At 37.2% G+C, this 26,731-nt stretch overlaps 1 protein-coding gene across 2 annotated transcripts in view; it reads left to right on the top strand.

The window, feature by feature from the left end:
* Positions 1-1,291: 1,291 nt before the first annotated feature.
* Positions 1,292-26,731, top strand: part of LOC113523476 (inner centromere protein A) — a 30,751-nt gene continuing 5,311 nt past the window's right edge. Inside the window, exons 1-19 of one of the 2 annotated variants that reach the window (XM_052902145.1) lie at positions 1,292-1,457; positions 1,611-1,731; positions 1,807-2,024; positions 3,716-3,839; positions 5,047-5,175; positions 6,084-6,197; positions 7,886-8,073; positions 10,012-10,078; positions 10,903-10,954; positions 11,615-11,963; positions 12,976-13,081; positions 14,138-14,249; positions 16,877-16,961; positions 21,067-21,177; positions 21,898-22,094; positions 22,873-23,026; positions 23,514-23,653; positions 24,111-24,205; positions 25,330-25,484. In XM_052902145.1, coding sequence (XP_052758105.1) covers positions 1,377-1,457; positions 1,611-1,731; positions 1,807-2,024; positions 3,716-3,839; positions 5,047-5,175; positions 6,084-6,197; positions 7,886-8,073; positions 10,012-10,078; positions 10,903-10,954; positions 11,615-11,963; positions 12,976-13,081; positions 14,138-14,249; positions 16,877-16,961; positions 21,067-21,177; positions 21,898-22,094; positions 22,873-23,026; positions 23,514-23,653; positions 24,111-24,205; positions 25,330-25,484 — 2,598 coding nt within the window. In that variant the 5' untranslated portion in view covers positions 1,292-1,376. Of the gene's footprint in view, positions 1,458-1,610; positions 1,732-1,806; positions 2,025-3,715; positions 3,840-5,046; positions 5,176-6,083; positions 6,198-7,885; positions 8,074-10,011; positions 10,079-10,902; positions 10,955-11,614; positions 11,964-12,975; positions 13,082-14,137; positions 14,250-16,876; positions 16,962-21,066; positions 21,178-21,897; positions 22,095-22,872; positions 23,027-23,513; positions 23,654-24,110; positions 24,212-25,329; positions 25,485-26,731 lie in introns of both variants that reach the window. The other variant, XM_052902144.1, reaches the window with a different exon arrangement.

Genomic DNA, 26,731 nt, shown 5'->3' with positions numbered 1-26,731 from the left:
AGCTGACGGCTTACCTGATGGAAAGTGGTAATCATCGCCTATAGATATGAGCAGTACAATGGGCATAACAGAGTATATTGTTTCACCCATGATACCCCCCATGCGTTATCATGGGTTCCTAAGAACTCAGGTTATTTCTTTGTACCCTGTAAATTCACTGCTATATCCCATCCTTCAAACCTAAACACAGCCATGCAAACACAATTGCTTTACGGTAGAAAAACGAATGGCACAGAGGTGCCCATCTCTATCTCTATCTCATCTCTAAACGCAAACGACTTTTGTACAAAGTCTCCCTCTGGTAAATTTATGATTAGTAGTATTTTTTTATTTGTTTATTTATATTGAATAAATTCAAAAAATACTTAACCGAAAATTCATTTAAATATAAAAAACTACATTATATGCAAAACATATCAACAGCGGGACTAAATCGCTATTTAAATATGAAATGTTTTGTTAGTAAAGAATAAATAAAAAAACATTAAAAATGGTTTAATCTATAAAAAGCTCCATCATCAGCGAATAACATGGCCTGTATTTTATTTTAGGAAAACTATACAAATCAGGTGGATCTTAAATAATTTATGACCACAAAATTAAAAAAGTTAAATAAGGTTTAAAAAAATTAGTTTATTTAAACCATATATGTACTGTTGAAAGTTATTGTTTATTCCTAAATGTAGGAAAGCACCAAAAACTGTGTATCAATTAAAATTTCTAATTAACTCTCTGAAGATGAATAACATTGAAAATAAATTATATAGTCTCACTAATCTGTATAATAAATCAAATTAATCCGCCTCGTATTAAGTATAACAACAAATACCGCTTGAACATAGCACGAACACAAAAAATTGCTAATTGTTAAAAACTGCACTACCTCGCATAATTGCTATAATACACATTTTGGTTACAAACGATTGAAACGATCATTTGCGATCTTGTTGCAAAAAACAGTACTAATTGATAACTATTAATTCAGTTTCTAAATCACTCCATAAAGGCAATACAAACGGTCACTTATTAATTAGTTTTATAAAATACAAAACGTGTCAAAAATTATCATTTAGTTTCTCTTTAAATAGCCGCGATTCTATAGTATTATATCTATTGGCCTCTTTTGACCGTAGGTATTATGCTTTATCTATGCTGGCCTCTAATATAAAAATAACATTTTAATTTTGACACAGATTATATACTAAATCTTAACAACAAACTAATGCTGAAAATGTATACTTCCAAAGTAGAAAAGAATAAGATTTCTTTCCGTATATTGGCAGCACTGACATTTCAATTTCAAACGGTTTTTATTTAGTGTTCTATGGCGTGTGTCAAATCATAAAACTTTTAAAAGAGTATATTTTCTTGCAATAATGTCAATTTTTAATGAATTACTCCCAAAACTTACTGAAATATCTAATGCATATATTAAAAATTTTAATGAAGATCTGAAGGTAATGCATTCAGTATAATTAATGAACTTCCAAATGGCCCTTGTTTGTTTCAAAATTTCTTTCGTGTTTCTACTGAAATAGTGCTTTTTAGTGCTCTGAGTGTAGTGTTTAGTTATTCTAAGTATATAAAAGTGTATTTATGTGTTGTTATAGGAAATTTTGGAAAGTATTGATAAATTCGAAAAGGAGTATTTGAATGATCGTGGACGCGCACGAGAGAAGGGAGGGAAAGATAAAAATTTGACGACTCTCGAAAGCATTAACGAAGACGAAGGTATGTGCTTCATAATGTTTTATTTTTAATATTTTTCTATAGTGATTTCTATAAATTTATACATTTTATTCTTAGATGAATGCATGAAAGTCCCAGAATCAGATCAAACTACACGCAGATCCAGTGTTAAATCCGACGAGACCAGTAATTCTAGCAACATTAATGGAGATGAAACACAGAGGCTGTCACAGAAGCGCAGTAAAAACGAAGTTGATGGCCTCTCCAGCCCAGAGCAGGATAAGAGGCAGAAGCGTAATGCTTCTGTTAAAGCACAGAGCATTATTAGTAAACAGGTAAAAAATAATAGTAGTCACAATTTGTTTGTTCTTATTTTCATAATATATATCTGACCCGCTTAGTGGAAAATGGTTATTTATTTGTTTTAATTTTATTTACTTAATTTCATTGAAAGACATGCTTTTTCCAGACAAAAAAAAAAACTGTCACACTGCAACCTTTCTATAATTTTTTGCTCACCTTAATTTTTTTTTATTTCGATGTTGATTCCTATCAATGAAAGAAATTTTTGGTAAATGGTAACCATCACCTATGACCATGTTTATCACAGAACATATTGTTATACCCTCGGTATCCCATATGCATTGTCATTTATTTATATTCACAATAGCCTAACAAACTGGGATTTCTTGTATATATGCCATTGAAAAAAAAATAAAACTTCCCCCATAATTTACAAAGAGAAACACTTGTAGAAATATTTGAATGGTAGTTACTTTGTTTAAACAGTCAAATTAAGTAAATACAACATATAAATACTAAATTCTGAATATTAACATATATGAATACTTTAAATCATGCCGACGTTTAATTTTACTTATTGACACAATACAATAGACCAGTGTATTGTGGGGTGCGTATTTTTTATAGTGTAAAAGGAAAACTAATGTAATAATTCAATGAGGTGAATGTAGTAGAGAGTAAAACACACTCGTTGTTGCTTATTTTTTTATTATTATTTCAGCCGTAAACTGTCCACTGCTGGACGTAAGCCTTCCCCATAAGGGGAGTTTTGCCAATAGTTGCCACACTTGGCAGGGAGATTGGCAACCTTTGAATATATACATGATGAATACTCTAGTCTTTACTTGTTACAATATATTTTTATATAAACTCTTACATACTAATATATTACATTACGAAGTTATTTAACATTCCACACATTCTGATAAGTTCAAGGGATGTGTCATAGGTCACATTACCATGTACACTCAAAATTAAATGCTATATTAGGCCACCTCACCACCATAGTAATATGTAATGCAATTGTAATCTATAGCCTCCTATTCAGGGGAGATCTGTACCCAGTAGATGAGTGTTAATGCTTTAACTGTTGAGAGCTCAGCTAGTGAGTTTAGTGTGTCACTTTGGCAGTACTCCTCAGCTCATATGTTACTACCATTTCATAAGTATATGTGAACCAATCTTACAAGTCAATGTTACCCACATGGCAATACTTACTATTGGTTTTTTCATATAATTGTGAATTGAAATAAGTTAAGCAGTACTAACTGTTTTTTAAAGAAAGATATTATAATATTTACCACCAGAGGGAGACTGTACAAAAGTAGTTTGCTTGGGCACCTCTATCTCAACCATACTTCTACAGTGAAGCAGTTGTGTTTCGGTTTGAACGATGGGATGTGGCAGTGAATTTACAGGGTACAGAGGAATAACACCTGAGTCTTCAGGAATGACAATGCATGGTGGCTATTAGGGCAGAAACAGTATACTCTGTTATGTCCATGGTACTGCTCATGTTTATAGGCGACAGTTACCACTTTCCATCAGGTGGGCCATTAGCTAGTTTGCCATTCTAAGTTGTATAAAAAAAATTTTTGACTTTAATTTTCTTGAACTCTATTTTAGGTGTTATGTTTATCACAATGATAGAAGTCCAAAATATTTGTAACTACCCCTTTGAGGATTGTAAGTCATGGCCATGTTTATTATTTTTATATTTTAGGTGAATGTAAATTTAACGCAAAAATTGCGTCGCGAAGACACCTCCGACAAATCGCAGTCGCGTAATCGGCGTCGCAAAGATGAAGAAAACAAAGAAAATGAAGTACCACTCCTAAATATTCAAAGTAAGTAATTACAACATTCTTAATCCTAATTATATTGTAAACTCTTTATTGTACATAATTTACATTGGACACATTAAAAGGTTTAAAATACAATGGTGGACTCGTTACATAGAGGGATCTCTTACAGTAAACCTTTGAGAAGGTGAAAGAAAACTAAAGACAAGAGTAACAAGAGTAAAAACCCTACAGCTAAAGATAAACTCAATAATATGTAGTAAAAATTTAATACATAATATAATAAAAAATAACTATACACCTACATACATAAATAATAATAATACAATAATAATAAAATAACATTAAATACATAAATAATAATAAACCTACATACATAAATGCATATATAAATAACCAATACATAGATACATATATCCACAATTGACTTAATAAAATAGCAGTTTCAAAATTATTATTAATTATTATTATTAAAAATTATTAATTATATAAAACATTAATTAAAAATAATAATAATAATTACTTTATAAAATACAATTGCATTATATAAAAAAAAAAGAAACATTTATTCAGTGCTCTATAAACTATATAATATTATAAGTATTTCATTTTACATTATAATAATTTACATTAATTTGTTTGATAGAATAGTATGAATATACTAGCTTTTACTCGCGACTATGTCCGCGTGACTGGATATTGTTTACTAACCGGGATAAAAAGTAGCCTATATCTTTCTCCGTCCCATACAGTGTGTGTACACCAAATTTCATTCTGACTGGTTAACCCATTAAGGTGCTATAAGGTGACAAACAAACAGTCACTTTCACATAATATTTGTCATTATCATCAACCATTGTCTGTCTACTACTAAACATAGGGCTTTTAACAATTTTGCTAGTAGTTGTCACGTTTGGCAACCGCAGTTAAGTTTCTGATGATGTTATTAAGAATTCCTCCCGAGCTGCTGCTCATCCCTCGACCGTTAAGTTCCCTTAGTCGCCTCTTACGACGCCCAAGGCAAAGGAAAGGGTGGTCCATTCTATGCTGGGACCACACGACAATATATTAATAAGGATAAAATTTGGGGTTACCGCAATATCGTCATAGTCGTAGAATACCAACGGATCTTTATATGTAATCTTTGTCAGATCCGTCAGTGTTCTACGACTATGACAATATGTTGCCATATTTCCCAATATAAAGATCAAAGATTGTATTAATTTGTTAATATAATTAATATAAATTTTAGTTAAAGAAGAAAAGATGTCAATGCCGCCGGAACCAATGGACACAGAATCTTTGCCAGTTGACATTGGGATCAAGCAGGAAGTACGCGATGATGAAGTTGCCATGCCTCCGCCAACGGCACCTGTGCCCAGTAAGAATTATACATTTTCAATATGTATGTTTTTGATGAGTCGATACTGCAATGAGCTGCCCGAACCGACATACCCGGAGGGGAAGGGATTGTTTTTTTTTTTGATGGGTGAAAATGGTATGGTAACCCCGCCTGCGCTAACGGGATACACTGGCGGAGCACCAGTGAAGGGTGATAGATGAGAATGAAAACAGGCCAGTTAGCCCATCATGATGATTTCATCAGGAATTAACTATGATAGTTTCCAGGGAGAACCGCGAGGAGGTCGACCTGGTTGGGTATATTGCTAGCAATGGGATTCTCAGTCTCCATTACTAACAATCCCTTTCCCCCCCAGGGAAGGGATTGTTAGTAATGAGTAGGTTAGACCCCATTGCTACCAATACATCCTATCAGGTCGGATCCCTCTAAAAAGCATTGTGACTAAATTATTGTTGAATTCGTAATGATGGGCTAACTGACCTGCCTTTTCATCCTCACCATTCAACCCTCACTGGTGTCCTGCCAATGTATACCGAAAGCGTAGACGGAGTTACCATTCCATTATCATACTATAAAAACATCGTCATACTCGTGAACGTATGCCTCTCGTAGAGACTCGTCTGCTCTAAACCCTGACCCTAGAAATTTGTTCTAATGCTATGTATTCGATTTATATGCTAATATTTCAAATTGTATGATCTGGTATTGCTTAATAATTTATATTCACACAACTCCATAATTTATATAATTCGTTTTTGAAAAAACAACAGTTGATTTTCTCGCCCTTTCTTTTTAGAAAGAAAGCTTTATTAGCAACCAACTGAATTTACAAAACTTCTTTACGCCAAGTAACGTGCTCCCCACTCCGCCACGGGGGCATCAGTGTTCATCATCTTTAGTATTTAACATGTAATTGTTCATTACAGAACCCCGCAAAGCAGGAAAGGAGAAACCACCCCAAGAGGACTTTGAAGAGGAAAGTTCAGGCAGAAGGAGAACCACTAGAAACAGGAAACAAACGGACACAGTGCAACCACCTGGTTAGATATGACATTGTTATTAATATTATAAATGTGAAAATGTGTTTGTTACCTTATAGCGCCTTGACTATTTAATCAAGCGCTATGGAATTTGGTAATACACATATATATGAAATGTAGAAGGATAAAAGCTACATTTAATCCCCATCAGTAAACACCAAGTCACGTGGACAAAGTCACGAGAAAAAGCTTATATACTATATAAAATTAAAATTTAAAAAAATATTGTGTATATATATATATATATATATATATATATATATATATATATATATATATATATATATATATATATATATATATACAATGAAAAAAGGAAGATTTTGATTTTTATAATGGATAAACTCAAAAAAAAACTTAAAATAGTTTTCTTACCAAAATGTGGCAATTGTCTACTTGTCTAATTGTCTACTGTGGTAATTAAAATAGTTTTCTTACCAAAATGTGGCAATTGTCTGACAATTTAAAAAAAAAAAAAACAGCAATTTTCAATATTTCTATTTAAAAAAATTCTCTCTTAGCGAACTAAAATGAATACTGTTGAAATGTTTGAAGTGCTTATTTATTTATTATTTATTTAAAAAACCAACAGCGATTTACAAATAAACTAACTTTTTATAACAAAGTAGTATGACAATAACAGGTTTTTCTAAATTAATTTCATAGGTTATGTAGTTGACAATTGTTAAAGGAAAAGCAGAAAAAAAAAAAGACGTGTGGCAGTCGGGGACTGCCGCGGTAAAGATATTGTATAGCATTTTTTATCAACTTATGCAATTTTATAATTATTTATTTATTTTATTTATGCAGTATTTTAACTATATGGGTGTGTGTTTATGTGTATAAAAGAGGGCTACTCTTAAAATCGCTCATTTCAAAATCCAAAATTTAGGTTATGTATTTTTATAGCAGTATTATATATAAATTCAAAAACAAAAACACTGCATTTGTGATAATAAATAAAATGTATTCATATAGAGTACTCACTCATTTTCTTTCACTATTTTTTCATTACTTACTTCATTAATAAATGCACTTTGTTTATTCATATTTAATATTAAAACACTTTATACACAAATTTTACGCGTACAGCTATTCACTGTTGGACATAGATGATAGATACCTATACACCTATATACATTCTCACAACAACTGCTTACGTATTCGTCCAATTCCGGAGCAGCTCGCAAAAAGAACGCTGTCTCACCTAGCATTGTATCTAAAAGAGATAGAATCAGTTATGAGCAGTCAGCGGCTAGTCTACACGCATACGTCTACTCGCACGCACACAAACACCGTGCCGAAGTCTACCGAACTGAAACGACGTTAGACGATGCACGGCTTCCGTCCTCGCAGCGCTCTGCCGCCATAAGAGTGGGGGGTGTTAGGTTCCATTTCCGTTACGGAATTTTTACATTCGGTCTCCGCGTTCAAGGCCCGCGATAAAAGCTATACAATAGCTTAAAAATAAACAAATCAAATAGGTAGGCAATCGTTGAGGTCACAATAATATTTTTACACATACGCAACAGACATAATACATTCAATTCTTATCCGTGTAAGAACTATTTTTGCTTTTCATATCTCATTTTATTTAGGCCGAATAGCCTATAACTATTCGGCATCACGCTACGATCACGAGTGAACACGCGGGATACAGTTAGCAATGAATAAATAATTGTGTACAGCGGCGGCGCCCCGGTCCCGATCGACCCGCGCCAGCTCCCGCGCCGCGCGGCCGCCGCCGGAGCCCCCGCGGCCTCACACGCCGCCCGCCGTGCAGCCGCCCGCCGTGCAGCCGCCCGCCGTGCAGCCGTCCGACATGCAGCCGCCGCAGATACCCGAAGTCAGGCCGAAACGCACCAGGGCTCGAAAGGTACGCTGCACGACTAATTCTCTACTGAAATTTACATTTAAAAAAATTATAATGAACTAGTAATAAAATTAAAGAGTTGTTTACAAAACCTAGTTGTAAAGAAAATAGCCATTCGGTCCCACTGTAGAATGAGCCATCCCTCCTTTTCCCGTGGGTGTCGTAAAAGGAGACTAAGGGGACTTAATGGCCGAGGGATAGGCAGCAGTGAACCTTTTAAAACATCACCAAAGCCTAACTGCGGTTACCAACCCGCTTAGCGTGCTTAGCGTGGTGACCTGGCGAAACCAGAGGGAGACTTTGTACAAAAGTCGATTGCTTGGATACCTCTGTCCCATTCGTGTTTCAACCGTGAAGCAGTTGTGTTTGCATGATTGTGTTTCGGTTTAAAGGGTGAGATATGGCATGAATTTACTGGGTACAGAGGAATAACACCTGAGTCCTCAGGAATGGCAAAACATGGGGGGTATCATGGGCGAAACAGTATACTCTGTTATGTCCACGGTACTGTTCATGTCTATAGGCGACGGTTACCACTTTCCATCAGGTGGGCCGTCAGCTTGTTTGCCATTCTAAGTTGTATAAAAAAAAAGAAACCCCTAGTGCCAAGACAATCAATCCATGCGGGAGGAGAGTATGTTCAGTAATGGTCAGGTAATGACTGATATGTTGATAGAAAATATACCTAAATTTGATTCCTGATTTGCATTTGCAGAGTTTGAATTTCTAATTATTTTTATTTTTGTCTAATAACTGTACGAGGTTTGTCCGGAAAGTACGTATAAAAGTTTTTTAAAAATTTTATTTTACAATTATTCAGGTAAATCAATTTTATCCCCTTCAAAGTACTCCCCCTGTGACATAATGCACTTGTGCCAACGCCGTTTCCACTGTGAGAAGGCTCCTTGAAAGTCCTCTGGTTGTAGGTTTCTCAGCTGCCCCGTCGTAGCTTTTTTTATCTCATTTATGTCCCCCAAATGCCGCCCCCGAAGTACCAATTTGGTTTTTGGGAACAAGAAGAAGTCACACGGGGCCAAATCCGGCGAATAGGGGGGTGTTCGGTCACCGTAATAGAATTTTTACTCAAAAACTCACGGACAACAAGAGAGGTGTGGGCAGGGGCATTGTCGTGGTGAAGAATCCAACGCCCCTCTCGCGCCAATTCTGGACGAACTCGTGCCACACGAGCTTTGAGGCGTCTGAGCACATCGACGTAGAATTTTCCATCAACTGTCTGGCCTGGAGGGACGAATTCTTGATGGACAATCCCCCGAACATCGAAAAAAACAATCAACATTGTCTTGACATTTGAGCGGGATTTTCTTGATTTTTTTGTTCGTGGTTCCCCGGATGTCTTATCGAATTAGATCGGCAAAAATTTCACGGCCATTCTTGCCGAGTTTCGAGAGAAACTTGATTACGACGCGCTGCTCTTCAACGGAAGCGGGCTCCATGCCGACGGGGTTTCGTTAAGAGGTAACTTCACAGATGGCGTGACAAGCCAGTTCGCACCGCACGGCGGTCAGACCAGAACTGAAGCATTGTTAGGGACATAAGGAAGGGGTCCTGCGCTTACCTGGCCTCCCCACTCCTCTTTCTCGCATTCCAGAACACTTTTATACGAACTTTCCGGACAGACCTCGTATTATTTTACTTTATATTTTCCACCTATGCTTTAATTTTTATGATTTTTTTTTAAATATTATACGGTATGCCTTAAACGTAACCGTAAATGTCGCTGTCATATAATTGTTCCTTGTAGTATATCATGTTCACGTACTGGCCACTAATAATTTTGTAAATACTGGCCGCTAACAATTTGTTCTATTTATTCTTTTAATGAATAAATCAGTGTTTAACCAACTCGCTTGCGTATCACCACATTCCTATGGGTTATGTACCTGTATAATAAAATAAATATTATTATTATTATATTCACAGAAGGTATCCGAGGTTACGACTGACTCCGAAAAGAACACTACGCAATCGACGCAAGTAGACGAAACAGGTATTTATTTTACCCACTTTGCATTTTTTTATTATTTACAAATTGGAATGGCAAACAAGCTGATGGCTTGCCTTATGTAAAGTGATAATAGTAGCCTACAAACATCAAAGAATGTAAAGTAATGCCCATGGTACTTCTCTTGGGTTGCCATTTACAAGGATGTAATGACCATTTTACCCCCTCTTCCCATAAGTTGTTATCTATTTATGGCTATGTTATGAACTAAAACTGTACCTTAAGGAATCTCTATTTAGAACTGAAATTTGTAACAAATACTTCCCTTCATCGCCATATAACCTTGTTCCAACTAGAAAAACTGCATTCTATGCAGTTAAAGCTTTTTGTATAGCTAGTGATTTTTTAATGGGTGATAATGGAATGGTAACCCAGTCTGCACTATCGGTATATGCTGGCGAGGTACCATTGAGGGATCTTTAACAAAAATTAACGATGATGGTTCCCAGGTAGAACTGCGTGGATGTCGACCTGATAGGGTATATGGCCAGCGATGAGGCTGTTAGTCTCCATTATTAGCATTTTCAGTCTTGTTCTGCATATAAATAGATATATATATAATTTATTTGCATTACTTACAGCACACATCACAACAAATAGATATAGATAAAAAGCGAAATAAGAGAAATGCATAAAAAAATATATAATAGCAAAACACAAATTTTTCTTTTCGTGTGTGTGCCATAACGACACAAAATGGTCACACAACTCAGTTTGTAGCTTTACCCTCAAAAAAGCAAAACACTGATATTCTGTTGTAGCCTAAGAGATGGTCATTTGGTCTTTTTAAATTTCGCATTACTTTACAGCGTCGCCGGCAGATAAACGACCCAAGAGAACTAGGAGAGGGCGAAAAGCAACGTAAGTAAATTGAAATGTCTGTCAGTATGACAGACATATCAACTAACTCTTTGAATAACAACTGAATTAAAAAATATAGCATATTTTAAAGACAGATGCCTGGAAATATTCTGTATATTATGTTTAATTTATAGAATATTACCAGGCTTTAGTTTTAATTTATAATATAAATGTTTAATTATTAAATAAACTATATTTTACTGAGATAAATCTTATGTTTAGTGAAAACTGAAATTGAAATATAATAAATAATAACACTTCAAAGTATTTCTAAATTATCGTAAATATTAGATATATATGTTATATTAGAAACATTATCACCAGAGGGAGACTTTGTGCAAAAGTCGATTGCTTGGGTACCTCTGTCCCTTTCGTGTTTCAACTGTGAAGCAGTTGTGTTTGCATGGCTGTGTTTCGGTTTGAAGGGTGGGATATGGCGTGAATTTACTGGGTACAGAGGAATAATACCTGAGTCCTCAGGAATGGCAACGCTTGGGGGGTATCATGGGCGAAACAGTTTACTCTGTTATGTCCTTGGTACTGCTCATGTCTATAGGCGACGGTTACCACTTTCCATCAGGTGGGCCGTCAGCTTGTTTGCCATTCTAAGTTGATTAAAAAAAAAATAAAAAAAAACATTATACTGAATAATAATTTCAGTGACAAACAAGAAGCCCCAAAACCAGACCCAATAATAACTCCAAAAGAAGAGATATTGTCCCAGCACGAAGCTCCCCAATCGCCGATTCTGCCGCACAAGAAAACTAACCTTCACAAAGAGGCTTTAAAGAACAATATCGATACAGATTCAGAAATTACAAATAAAACTAATCACAAAATTAATGGTGTAAAGTTGAAATTGGTGCTGCAGAGCTCGGAAGAAGACGGTACGACGATGAATGAGACACATGTGTTGCCAAATGCAATAGTACCAATAAACGATATGGACAAAACAGTTGTATTGCCGAATGGACTGTACAACCATGCGCCGGTCACGCCCAAGGATATTGTAAGTTACCTGTATTATTTTTGCGAAGGTGGCGCCCTCTATGTTCTAACGTCACGTTCTCAATTCGACTATTTTTTTTTATGTTTGTAATGAGGTCAAAACTCTGTCAATTCGTAACCTGATTCGGAAAATTCTTATTTTTATTGTAAAGGATGTATTTACAGATTGAGCCCATAGTTATTTTATGAGAATCAGTTCAGTAGGTTAGTTTTTAAATCAAAGTAACTGGTTTGAAGTTGGTTTTTTGTAGGACACAATCTTGCTCACTATAACTGTCGTGTCTTTGGGAGGGGGGGGGGGAGGGATTGTTAGTAATGGAGACTGAGAATCCCATTGCTAGCAATATACCCAACCAGGTAACCAATACCTCCACGCGGTTCCCCCTGGAAACTATCATGGTTAATTCTTGATGAATTCATCGTGATGGGCTAACTGGCCTGTTTTCATTCTCATCTATCATCCTTCACTGGTGCTCCGCCAGCGTATCCCGTTAGCGCAGGCGGGGTTACCATACCATTTTCACTCATCAACTGTCGTGTCTATGTAATATACATACTCAATATGTATAATTACCATCAAGTTATTTGTATACTGGCACAACGAATGTTCAAGTATTACGTATCACAATTTGAATGAACAATTTGATGTACGTAACATTCTTTTTTTTTTTTAAATTAAGTAAATTGTTTTACTTAAATAAAAAAACCAATCTGGCAGCTCCCAAGTTGGCAGCTTTTTTCGTTTATGTTTCGGAGGGTCAAAAATCTTGGAAAATTGGGTTACGTAATATTTGAACGTCCCCTAGCCATCTAATACCATGTGGTTATGAAATCTATGTGGGCGCAGATCATTCTTTTTTTTATCTCGTATAATTTTTTTTTTTCCTTATTTTTTTCTTTTATTATTTCTATATTTTTAATCAAACCACGACTTAATTTTGCCTATGCATCAGACATTTTCTGTTTATGATTTTTATATATATTTCAAGAAATGTATTTTTTTTTTTCAACAGAATATAAACATGAATGCCACAGTGGTGTTGGAAACATATAACCGTGAAACAATGGTGTTAGAGAAACATACAGCTGTCATGGACGCTACTGTAGTCATTGATAAGGGTATGTTATTTCTTCATCATCACCATATCATGTATGTATATCAATAATTACTAGTACCGCATTCGAATATTCTGACACTTCCCTATAGTTGACTGGGAGAGAATGCTTTTAGCATTAAGTCCGCCATGTGTACATTTGTACTAATGAATAAATAAATAAATATCAGTTATTAACTTTCCACTGTTAAACATAGGCCTCCCCTGTAAAAGCAGGTTTTGCCAAGTTTCTACACTTGGCAATTTGGTTGGCAACCACAGTTAAGCTTTGGTAATGTTTTAAGAGAGCAGCTGCTGTCCATCCCTCGACCATTAGGTTCCTTTATTGCCTCATACGACAATAATGGGCAACAAAGGTGTGGGTCATTCTGTGTCGGGACCACACGGCTATATTCTTTTTTTTTATATATTACTAACTTACCCGACAAACAATGTTTTACGTCCATAACGCCACCTATCGGGTCCAATTTTTATCGTGTTTTAAACTACACTCTCTCAAATTCGAAGTTAAATATGTATTATTTAATACACATTTATTTAACCAATATTGATTAATTATTATTCAATATTATTAAAAAATAATTTCAATATTATAAATACTTAATCTCCTTATTTACAATAACTAAAACCGATAAATCTATTTTTATTCAAACTGAGAATTTAACAAAAGAAAGAGACAAAACAGTTTAATAGCTAAAATAAGTATAAACTTCTCTCATAAGAGTGGTTTGACGTTTTCATAAATAGGTGAGAAATGCATCATTACTGTGATAAGTTTAAGTCTTGAGCGTCATCATCATCTCGGCCGTTATCTATCCACTGCTGCGCATAGGTCGCCGTGAGTAATGGTTCTGACCCACCTTCATCCACTGACTTCCTACAATGCATCTGGAGTCGTCACTCCGTCTAGTTACGGAATCGCCACTCAAGAACCTTTCTTCCCCATCGGTTGTCTGTTTTTCTATGACTCTAACTAACGTCTAACTATGTTACCAGCCTATTGCCACTTCAGCTTGCTTACCCTTCTTCTTTTCTAATGAATATTTACCTTTAATCACAGATCCTCCAGCAACGAATATAACCGAAGACAATTCAATACTTACTGATGACAACAGCGATGTACAAGAACCACAGACGCCTCGAAAACAAGACATACCTAAAGTGCAACCTACGTGAGTACATAATTTTTTTACAGATATGTCTACACCAAATTATTTACGGGTACAAAGAAAGATTTCCCAGAACCATGGTACTGCTCATGTCTATAGGCGACGGTTACCACTTTCCATCAGGTGAGCCATCAGCTTGTTTGCCATTCTAAGTTGCATAAAAAAAAACATAATTGGCTTTAACCCATAGAGGTGTACTTACATGCAAAACCCTTTAGAAAAAAAAACTCTTTTTACAATGTGCCAAATTTAAATTTGTATGTACTTTCTTGCGTGTAAATGTTAGTCGATCATGCACGGACATTTTAATGACCATATTAGGCATTAATCTATCCATCTATCCTATTTAAGAGCTGCGCTCTTGTCGGTGGAGCTCTTGCCACTCACTACGATTTCCAGCGAGTCTCTTCACCTCTTGATACGACACGACACCAACTCCATATTAGGCATAGTGCATTTAAATAAATATGTGTACTTATACATATGTTAACAGAGATTTAAAAGAGTAACTGTTGAGTTTCTTGCGGTAGGTTTAAAAAAATTACAATTCTAAAGTGCTTGCAAACAAGTCGTCACGTTATCACTGTTTTATATATTATTCTTATATATTTATACATAACATCTCTTGCACACATGTGTCCGTGAGTTACGCATTCAGGGCCTACTGAAAATCAGTGTCGTAGCTTCAGATTTGAAACTGCGATATATGCTGAGTTAGGTGCTTTGCACAAACACTGCTACGTTCATTTTGTTTTTTATATGTTTTTCTTTTTATTCTAAATTCTAAAGTAAATGAAATGAAATGAAATGAAATTTATTTGCTAGAAACATTGTAGAAAAGGTGTTGCATTTGTAAAGTTTATAAGATGTCCATTATGTTTCGCCACATCAAATGGCATGCAAATATTAATTATTGAATTTATCCATTGGCCATTTTATACAGGTACATCATATATTTAATTTTCAATTACATATATAATAAATCACTATTAGTACGAAGTGCCACTTTGGTCATGCATTACAAACAGTCAATAAAGCTACTACAAATAATAAAATGATAAAAATGTCGTATAAAATTAAAATTACAATTTAGATTTCAAACTAAGTCAATGTCACAGCATTTATATCTTACAAAAACTCATTGATATTGTAAAAATTATTTTCTATTAACCATGTTAGTAAAATAGTGATGTTATTGTTTGTTTGTTTGAATTGTTTAAGACCTAATTCTTTAAATTATTTTGTATAGTTGTGTAATCTTTATTATTATGTTGTTTTGTTATGTGTAATATGTATAATTAATTTTTTTTTTTTTTGAAGAGCGATTGTGTTTGACTTGTGATGTTGTTTAGATGTGGGGTTTGTTTAGTGTATGTGTAAATAAATGAATTGTATTTATGTAAAATGCGTAATTTTAAGATGAATATTATAGTAACTAGTATATTTATATCATTATCATATTAGCCTTTAACTGTCCACTGATGAATATAAGCCTTCCCCTTGGGGGTATTGTCAGCAGTTGCCACGTTTGGCAGACGGATTGACAACCGCAATTAAGCATTGGAGATATTTTAAGAGGGACACTGCTGCCCAACCCTCGCCCTCCCTTAGTCGCCTTTTACGACACCCACGAGAAAGGAAGGGGTGGCCTATTCTATGCCAGCGAGTTATTTTATATGTATAATGATTATTATTAGTATTGGATATACCATTTTTTTTTTTAATAAATGATAATGAAATGGTAACCCCGCCTACGCTATCAGTATACACCGGCGGGGCACCAAAGAGATGATAAATAAAAATTAAAGAGCAAGTCAGTTAGCCCATCGTGATAAATACACCTGGAATTCAACACGTTAGTTTCCAGGGGGGACCACGTGGAGGTCGACCTGACAGGGTATATTGCTAGCAGTGGGATTGGTAGTCTGAATTACTAATAATTCCCCCCACCCCTTCCCTTGGATATACGATTTGAAGATATTTTTCTGTACTCGTCGCAAATAGTAAATTGTATATTTATATTATACCAGCGATACAGGCCGGCTTCGCACGGATAGATAGAATGTTCGTAAGTAATATATACCCTGGGTTGTAAGCTAATAATATATCTTTCTATAGGGGAATGAATTTTTAAAATCGTTTGAGTAATTTTTGAGTTTATCCATTACAGACAAACGATCAAATCTTTCCTCTTTATTAGTATAGATAAAATTTTGTTTTGTACACGTACAATGAACATTCTATATAAGCAACACATTTGAACCAATTTCAATAAAAAAAAAAAATAATGGGAAAAGTTACTTATAGGGGAATAAAGGAGTATAAAAATACTTACCGTCTGAAAAATATTTTTACTTATTTCTTTTGCTAACTAAGCTGAGTAGAGTAAATAAAATATAAAGAATGTTGCTTATAGAGAGGTTGCTTATATAGAGCGTTCGCTGTATTATGAACTGTATAATATAATATATGTAGCTTGGGGTAAGAGAGATAGATATAGATCTATCTCTCTTACCCCGGTATTTGATACTAGGGCTCGCGGTCTTTATGTCACGAGAGTTGATCAATCGTGAATAATATATCTGGTCTCACAAATATAAAAATATGTTACAATTAACAATGATCTTCAGATCTGCTGTGAAAGAGAAGGTGCAACAGTTTGAAGAGCTAGCGTCGAGAGTGACAAGGACAAAAACGAGAGCAATGGCTAAAAAGGTAAATACCAACTCTCTCTCTTTTAATCCTTTTACTATGACATCCTCACCATTATGCCACAGTGATGTCATTGGTCTAAAAACTAGAGATGTTTTTTTTTTTTTACTAGCATTCATATTATCATCACTTCTGCCATTGTCCGTCCAATGTTGGACATAAACCTCCCCCATAGACCGCCATAGGAACGGCCCTGAGCTACCTGCATCTACTATCACCCTGCAATGCATTTGAGGTCGTCACTGCATCTAATAAGGGGTCGTCGTACACTGTTTGCGCATACGGGGTCGCCGCTCAAGAACCTTTCTTTTTTTTTTTTTTTTTTTTACAACACAGGGGGCAAACGAGCATGCGGCTCACCTGATGGTAAGTGACTACCGCCGCCCATGATCACCCACAACACCAGCGGCATTGCAGGTGTGCTGCCGGCCTTTTAAAAAGGAATATACTCTTTTCTTGAAGGTTATGTTGTCGTATCGGTTCGGAAATACTGCTGCTGGAAGTTGATTCCAAAGAATGGTTGTGCGTGGAAGAAAGTGCCTTGAAAAACGCACGGTGGAAGACCGCCACTCGTCCAGATGATTGGGATGAAACTTTAGTTTGTGGCGGGTTGTACGGTGGTGAAAATCAGCAGCAGGTATCAATCCGAACAATTCCTCAGAACACTCCCCATGATAAATTCGGTAGAAGATGCACAGAGATGCAACATCTCTGCGCAGTTTCAGTGGGTCGAGTCGGACAGTAAGGCGTTGACTATCGATAATTCGAGCCGCCCGACTTTGAATGCGGTCTAACGGAAGGAGTTGGTACTGTGGCGCTCCTGCCCACAGGTGAGAACAGTATTCCATATGCGGCCTGACTTGGGCTTTATATAATTTCAGGCGGTGTTCTGGCATGAAATATCGTCTCACCCTATTGAGTACTCCTAACTTTTTGGAAGCTATCTTAGCCTTCTCCTCCAGATGACCGCAAAACTGGACGTCGCAAGATATATCAACGCCCAGAATTCCTAGACTCGACTTTTTATCAAGGGAAGTGCCCTGAAAGTGAGGAGATACGACAAACGGCGTCTTTTTTGCGGTAAACGCGCAGACTTGTGTCTTTTTGGGGTTAAATTGGACAAGATTTTGTTCACCCCAGATCGAAACTTGATGGAGTGAAGTTTCGATTTCAGACACAAGTCTATTCCGGCACTCATCGGTATGTGCCCGCGAGATCTTTGCATGACCGGTATATAATGTATCTCCTGTACTGTCGTCCGCATAGCAATGAATATTACTTATCTGTAACATATCATTGATATGCAGAAGAAACAGAGTCGGAGATAGTACACAGCCTTGCGGAACACCAGCATTCAAAGGTTTTAAATCAGAGCATGCTCCGTCGACTACGACCTTAATGCTACGTTCCTTGAGAAAACTGGCGACCCAAATGCACAGTCTCGCAGGCAACCCAAATGAAGGTAGCTTTGAAAGCAGCGCTCTATGCCACACCCGATCAAAGGCCTTCGCGATATCCAGACTAACTGCTAAGGCCTCTCCCTTACTCTCGATTGCCACTGCCCATCGGTGTGTTAAGTAAGCTAAAAGATCACCAGCCGAACGTCCCTGTCGAAAGCCGTACTGGCGATCACAGATCAGCTGGTGCTCTTCTAGGTACCGGAGCAGTTGACGGTTAATGATGGATTCCATAACCTTCGAGAATAAGGAAGTGATAGCTATGGGCCTATAGTTAGCTGGATCTGAGCGATATCCCTTTTTAGGGATCGGATGCACCAGAGCAGTCTTCCAAAACTTTGGGACTATGCCCGATGAGTAGCTAAGCCGAAAAAGACGCGTAAGAACCGGAGCCAACTCTGGTGCGCACGTCCTAAGCACAATTGGAGGAATACCATCGGGCCCACTCGACGTATGGATTTCGAGGGAGAAAAGTGCTCTACGCACTGAGCTATGCGTGAATTTAATGTCAGGCATAGAGCTCCTACAACACGTGATGGTCGGTGGTGATTTCATCCCGTCATCCAATGTCGAGTTTGACGCAAAGATGGATCCAAGAAGATCGGCCTTTTCCTTAGCGTTCTGGGCCAACGAGTCATCCTCCCTGCGCAATGGTGGAAAAGATGACTTACAGAAATTCCCTTGTGCAGCTTTGGCAAGAGACCAGAAAGCTCGAGTCCCAGAGGGCAAACTAGCCAATCTCTTGCCAATTCTACTAATATGCTCTGACTTCGCTGTGGCTATAACTCTTTTGAAAGACCTAGAGGCAGAGTTATACTTCTTTTTGAGAGCACTGGTGTTAGGATCTCGCGACGCCACACCTTTAGCCCAGGTTAGGAAGCACTCCTGTTTCAGACGAGATGCTGTTCTACAAGAGGCTCCATACCAGGGCTGGGATTTCCCGCCGACGGGCACCACAGAGTTAGGAATAAATAATTCCATTCCCTGAAGCACCACATCAGCAATGGAATCGGCAATGGCGTCAGGATCATCCAGTGTGAAGCAAACCCGCCTCCATGGGTAAGATGCGAAAAAAATCCGCATCTCATCCCAGTCCGCTGACCTGTAGTGCCAGACACGACGTCTACCCGTGGAACGTGGTGGAATCGGACTCATGAGAGGCACCTCGCTCCGTACCAGACTGTGATCCGACGATCCAAGCGGAGCTTCGACGGAAATCACATAGTTGTCTGGGTGGGTGGTCAGCAGAAGGTCCAACAGTGAAGGTGAATGGTCCAACACATCAGGTATTCGCGTAGGCGAGGAAACAAGCTGCGTCAGACCATAAGCCAAAGCAAAGTCATGAACAGATCTTCCCGCATAGTCGGTTGTACGTGAACCAAGCCATTCGGTATGGTGGGCATTAAAATCGCCAAGAATCACGACTTCAGCGGAAGGAATCTGTTCGAGCAGGGAATCTGTAGCCATTTGGACGTGCTCAATGAGTTGGTCGGTTTCGATGTTACCGCTGTGGGACCTGTATAGGCATGCATAGACGCGAGGATGGTCATTGCAGTCTACGCGCAGCCATAAAATAGACAGGTCCGTACCTTCAAGAGTTCCAAGGCGGCGACAGCAGATATCCTCTCTGACATACGCGCATACACCGGCACGCGAAACAAAACAATGTTCAAGTTTATAGCCCGGGTACGTCAGGTATGAAGTTTCGTTTGGAGAGGATATCTGTGTCTCCGTTAGAAAGAGCAATGCCGGCCGCGCCGTTTCTAGGTGGTGGTGGACAGCGTTTAGGTTAGAATGTAATCCCCTGATATTGCAGAAGCTCACATTGAGCGAAGGGGATGCCGTAGAAATCTTGCTCCGTTTGCCCTTGGTTCCAAAGAGCGGAATTTTGCCCCCCCCCAGACTACGCAGGGCAGCCCGAGCGTGGTTGCTCGAGAGAGGATTCTCCAGCAACATGGTTACTGGTACCTCCCTGGGGTATGCTATTTTTTTTTAATTCCACTGCCATGGTTGCGTGTTGTAAGATAGGGGGACGGGGTTGGGGAAAGGATTTTAGGAATAGGAAAGGGATGGGTGTGGGATGGGTATGGGATGGGCCTCCGGACTCCCTCACTCACCGTACGGAATGTGATCGCACTGAAAGTGCAACCACTTAGCGTCGGTATTCTGTGAGGGTGTGGTACTTCCCCGGTCGAGCCGGCCTATTCATGCTGCAATACCATATGGTATTACAGCGTGGCTCTACCACCTAAAGTTCTTCCTCATCGATTGTCGGTTCTTCGAGCTATGTGACCAGCCCATTGCCACTTTAGCTTGCTTATTCTTCGGGCTATGTTGGTTACTTTGGTTCTTTTGCGGATATCCTCGTTTCGGGTTCTATCACGCAAAGAGACTCTGAGCACAGCCCTCTCCATGATCCGTTAAGTAATTTAAAACTTTTGCTTACGAGCAATCATGTTTCTTTTTTAATGGATAATAATGGAATGGTTATTCCGTCCGCGCTATCGGTATACGCTCGCGGGACACCAGTGTGGCTTGATAGATGAGGATGAAGAGCAATCGTGTAGGACCATGTGACCACGCACCGGTTAAAGAGTAGCATTAAAGGTAGCATTCGTATGGCCTTTATTAATTCACTAATTACATTACAGGAGGAGAGCACGGAGAACCAAACGCCACCGGACAAAATATCAAAGCCAGTACTCTCAGCGGAGACTCTCAGCAAAATGAACAGTTTGATATTTAATGGGAAAGCGCCACAGGTATATCGTCATTACCTCATCAGCCGTTAATCGTCCACTGCTGAACATAGGCCTGCCAGTAGTTGCCACGCTTGGCGAGCGAGTTATAGCATTTTATATGATTCTTTAGATTGATAATAACTTTTTTATTTATGAACCGATTGAAATAAAACAAACAATAAATGTTAAGTGGATCAAACCGCAACGCTTTAGTGGAAATTACATTCAAATCGGTTAACCCGTTTCTGAGATTAGCGTGCACAAAAGTACCAGAGGGAGACTTTGTACAAAAGTCGATTGCTTGGCTACCTCTGTCCCATTCGTGTTTCTACCGTGAAGCAGTTGTGTTTGCATGGTTGTGTTTCGGTTTGAAGGGTGGGATATTACAGTGAATTTACAGGGTACAGAGGAATAACACCTGAGTCTTCAGGAATGGCAACGCATGGGGGGTATCATGGGCGAAACAGTATGTGTGTGTACTGTTATGTCCATGGTACTGCTCATGTCTATAGGCGACGGTTACCACTTTCCATCAGGTGGGCCGTTAGCTTGTTTGCCATTCTAAGTCATATAAAAAAAAAACAAAAGAATAGACAAACAGAAATTCTAAAAATCATTGTCTTGGGTTCTATTGCGTTCATATAATAGCGTTCCTATAATAGTTTTTCTTATATATCTTCCATGTACAGACAGTGATTACGTTACGATTTTATTATATGTATTGATTTTAAATTTTTACAGGTATCAAGTTCTGCCACGAAACCTCGCGCTAATGTTTCATCAGTAAAATCCTTCATCCCTGCCTCCACATCAAAATTGAGCGCGATTAATAAAGCCAAAGAAAAGGAGGCCGCAGAGGAGAGCTTGAAGAGGGAGAAAGAGGATGCTAGAAAGAAGAAGGAAGCGATGCTGGAGGCTAAAAGGGAGCAGCAGAAGAAGTGAGTTGACTTCCATTATTATTATTAGATGCATTTGTTGAAATTTGTTTTAGTCTGAATTTTTTTTTTTTTTTATAATACTTAAAATAGCAAATTAACTGCTGACTCTTATGATGGTGAGCGGTAACCATAGCCATTAGACATAAATAACACAATGGACGTTACAGAATACTCTGTGATACATATGGTATTCCTGAGGTGTTGCCATTATTAAGGACTGTGGTGTTATGTCCCTATACCCTATAATTTCACTGTTATATCTCATTTATTAAACCGAAATACAGCCATATTAGTCCAACTGTTTGACAACAGAAACTAGAGTAGGACAAAAGTACCCAAACAGACAAAGCTTAATACAGTCTTCGTTTGGTAAAGAACTTATGGTACATATATTGGTAATGGCTGGAAAGAAGCCATATAGTATATTAAAAAAAAAAAACTTTTTCCAGCCATTACCACATATTTATCTGAATATAATTAATTAATTTATGTCTTTTACCTTTAATATTTACAAAATTAATAACTTGTGATTAATTAATTCATACTTCATTCATAAATTTCAAAAGTCTACACTATTATAAAAGTAAGTTGGTATCCTTCACTAGCTGTATCCTATGGCTTCGCCCATATTATTATGTGGGTATTATTCCGTGGGTGTCGTAAGAAGCGATTAAGGGAGGGCAAGAGATGGGCAGCAGTGTTCCTTCTTCATTAAGTCCGCCGTGCACATATTTATACTAATGAATAAATGAATAATTAATGAGTCGTGGTATAATAGGAAGCGCGAGGAGAAGATGGCGGCGGCGGCGGCGGCGCGGTGGCAGGCGGAGCGGTCGCGGCTGGCCGCGCTGCAGGCGGCCGACCGCGAGCGCCGCGACCGCCAGGCGCACGCCGACCAGGGCCGCCTGCACCGCCTCAGGGAGGCCGAGCGGGTACGCCGGCACACGGTGCATCGCTCTCAACACACATACACATCTCCAAACATTATATTTTAAATTAGCTATCGCGTCATTTCTCTTAAGAAATCTCTCTTGAGATATCTCTTAACATAATATTTTAAATTAGCTGATGCCCGCGGCTTTATTCGCGAGGTATTTGTTACTCTATTTTATTATATCTGGGCATACTGGACCAAAATTAACAAATGTCATTTTTTTTATATACAACTTAGAGTGGCAAACAAGCCGACGGTCCACCTGATGGAAAGTGATAACCGTCGCTTATAGACATGAGCAGTACCATACACATAACAGAGTATTCTGTCTCGCCCATAATACTCTCCATGCATTGCCGTTTCTAAGGATTCTTACGCCTCGTCCAATAATAACTATTTCATTTTAAATTTGTGACCTTGTCTAAATCTCGAAGTTTTTAAATTCAATGACTTGGCGTCACAGAAGTCACATTTTGTCGTTACAGAAGAAACAAGAACTAGCCCGCAAAGTTTTAGAGACAGAAGAGCGTAGAAGAGCAGAAGAGCACGCTCGGCAACAGAGGCTGGAGGAGGAACAGAGACGAGCGGACGCCGCCAGGCGCAAGCAGATCGAGGAGGCAGAGGCGTTAGTTGATTTTTATTCATCATCATCATCATCAAATCAGCCGTTAACTGTCTACTACTGAACGTAGACCTTCACCAATCGGGAGATTTTGCCAGTAGATGCCACATTTAGAAGGCAGTATAGCAACCGCAGTTAGGCTTTGGTGTCTTAAGAGGAACCCATCTTTTATTCATTAAGTTCCCATAGTCGCCTCTAAAGACATCCACGGGAAAGAGAGAGATGCCTAATTTTATACCGGGATAACACTTTTATTATTGATTTTTTATTACCCTAGTAGGGTAATAAAAAATCAATAATAAGTATAATAAAGGTGACAGTTTGTAAAGATGTTTGTTACGCAATCACGCTTAAGTGGCTGAATTTCTAAACTACATAAATACTTATATATATTGCTAGGATCCATGAATTAAAAAAAAAATAGTCCTAATTTATAATATTTCAATTATTATAATTTTAGCATGAAGAAAGAAGCGGCAATAATGGCGAAAGAGATAGAAAAACGACAAAAAGAATATATTGAGAAGCAGAAAATCAAACATAAACTGGAGTCTGGTAAGTGTAAGTTTCAATACATTACCATAAATATGACGTAAATTAGGGCTTATTTATAATTACAAGCCATAAAATAGATTGAAAAAAATATATAATATATATAAATAATAATAATAAATATAAAATATATATAATTTTCTTCCGAAATAATTAAAAAAAGTAATATGTTTTTATTCGTGGTAGATAAGAAGCAATCTGCCGACCGTTGTAGATAGATAGATAGATAGATAATTTATTTATATTACTTACAGCACACAAATTGCAATAAAAGAAACATACACATAATACACAGTAAAAGAGATAAAAGAATTAAAATAAAAAAGCACAAAACAAAAAAAAAAAAAAGACAAAATATATAAACTAACAATTTCTTTTCTTTCCTTTCCTTCATGCGTGTGCCATAGTAGCACAAAATGGTCACAACTCAGTTTATCGCTTTGCCCTTAAATTGTAAAGGGTCGTGCTTTAGACAGCTCCAGTATAAACTATTAAATAAAAAAAAATTCATAATAAGTTCAGTTATTCTCAGGTGACTATAGAAAAGATTTAAACGTAAAATTACGCAGAAAAGGAGTTTTTTTTTTATTATATCCAGGTATAATGTACTTAATACTAACCAACTATGTACATTCACCAGAGAAAGATTTTGTACAAAAGTCGTTTGGAATAGAATAGTCTTAGAATGGCAAACAAGCTGACGGCCCACCTGATGGAAAGTGTTAATCGTCGCCTATAGACATGAGCAGTATTGTGGACATAACAGAGTATACTGTTTCGCCCATGATATCCCCTGTATATTACTACTACTACTATACTGTACTGTACTGTATATTATTACTATTCCTGAGAACTCAGGTGTTATTCCTCTGTACCCTGTAAATTCACTACCATATCCCATCCTTCAAGCCGAAACACAGCCATGCAAACACAACTGCTTCACGGCAGAAACACGAATAGGATAGAGATGCCCAAACAAACGACTTTTGTATAAAGTTTCCCAGACTTACTTTAAACACATAATGATACCTTAATTAAAAAAAAAGAAACAATTATGATTGTTAAGAAATATATACTTGTTACCATATAATCTTTTGAAACTATATTTCATTTATTGTATTGTACAGTGCATACACCATTGAAGGCTCCGAGCACACCTGGACACCCATCCTCGCAGTACCAGATGGATCCAGTATACATGGCAGACGGTTTCCAGTACCTCAACTCGGATGAGGAGGCCGAGCCAGTCGAAAGGCCAATACCGGCCTGGTGCACCTCCAAGGTAACCCTAGACTTGAACACTTTTCTTAATAGATGAAAATGGAATGGTAACCCCACCTGTGCTATTGGTTTTTGCTAGTAGGGAGTGAACAATGATAGGCGAGGGGAAAGTCAAGTTGGCCTATTGTTGGAAGTGGATCAAATAATTCTGTAATAATTTTGATTACAGTAGAGGAAAAAATTAAAGGATCCAAAAAAATTCCAAATTTTTTGAGATTTTTTAAGTAGCTATATATCTCATAAAAATTATCGTATTGGAATTTAAAAAAAAAAAGGATTTTAAAGCTTAAAGTTTTTCATCCTTTTTTTTTGATCCCTTAATTTTTTCCTCTAGTCTATTTTAAGACTCATTACAGTTTTTCAAAATTATGTGGGTCTTAACATACTTTCAACCGATTTCAAAAAGAAACATGTTCTCATTTTGTTTTTTTTGCTTGTTACTTAACTTCGTAAGTTGTAAACCAAATTGTAATTCTTTTTTTTTATCTAAAAATAAATACCTATAGATTGGTTCCATAGTAATTTAAATTAAAAAAAAAATTTGTTTAAGTTTTAAATCGAAATAACTTGGTATAATCTTGGTATCGAAATAATGGTAACGCATGGGGGGTATCATGAGCGAAATAGTATACTCTGTTTTGTTTACGGTACGGCTCATGTCTATAAGCGATGGTTACCATTTTATCAGATGGATCGTCAGCTTGTTTGTCATTCTAAGTTGCATAAAAAAGCTTTTTGTTTTTAATATACTGGCAGCCCGTCCCAGCTTTGCACGGGTGGACATTTTTATAACATTTTAAAAGGTGGTTATTGTGATACATAGCAATCAATTAGACGATGTAAATTGTGCTATGTCTGCAATATTAAATTGGTTTACATGTAATAACCTATTATTAAATTCCAGCAAAACAAAGTGTATAAAATTTACACTTCCTAATGTAAGACTAATAAATACACAGTTATTGCTTAATGATGAAATAGTAAATTTTGTTAATGATACAGTTTTTTTAGGTATAACAGTGGACTCGAAATTACAATGGGGGCCCCATATTTCAAAATTGGCCAGTAGACTCAGTTCTGCTGCATATGCAATTAGAAGAATTAGACAATTAACAGACGTGGCAACGGCTAAACTTGTATATTTTAGTTATTTCCATAGCATAATGTCTTATGGCATACTGCTGTGGGGTAAAGCAGCCGATATAAATACTATATTTGTTTTACAAAAGAGAGCCATACGTTCTATTT

The sequence above is a fragment of the Galleria mellonella genome, unplaced genomic scaffold (genome assembly GCF_026898425.1).
Source record: "Galleria mellonella isolate WM207_F2 unplaced genomic scaffold, CSIRO_AGI_GalMel_v1 utg87, whole genome shotgun sequence".
Classification (NCBI taxonomy): Eukaryota; Metazoa; Arthropoda; class Insecta; order Lepidoptera; family Pyralidae; genus Galleria; species Galleria mellonella.
Note: the sequence above shows the minus strand (reverse complement) of the source record. Positions and strands in the feature narration are given on the sequence as shown.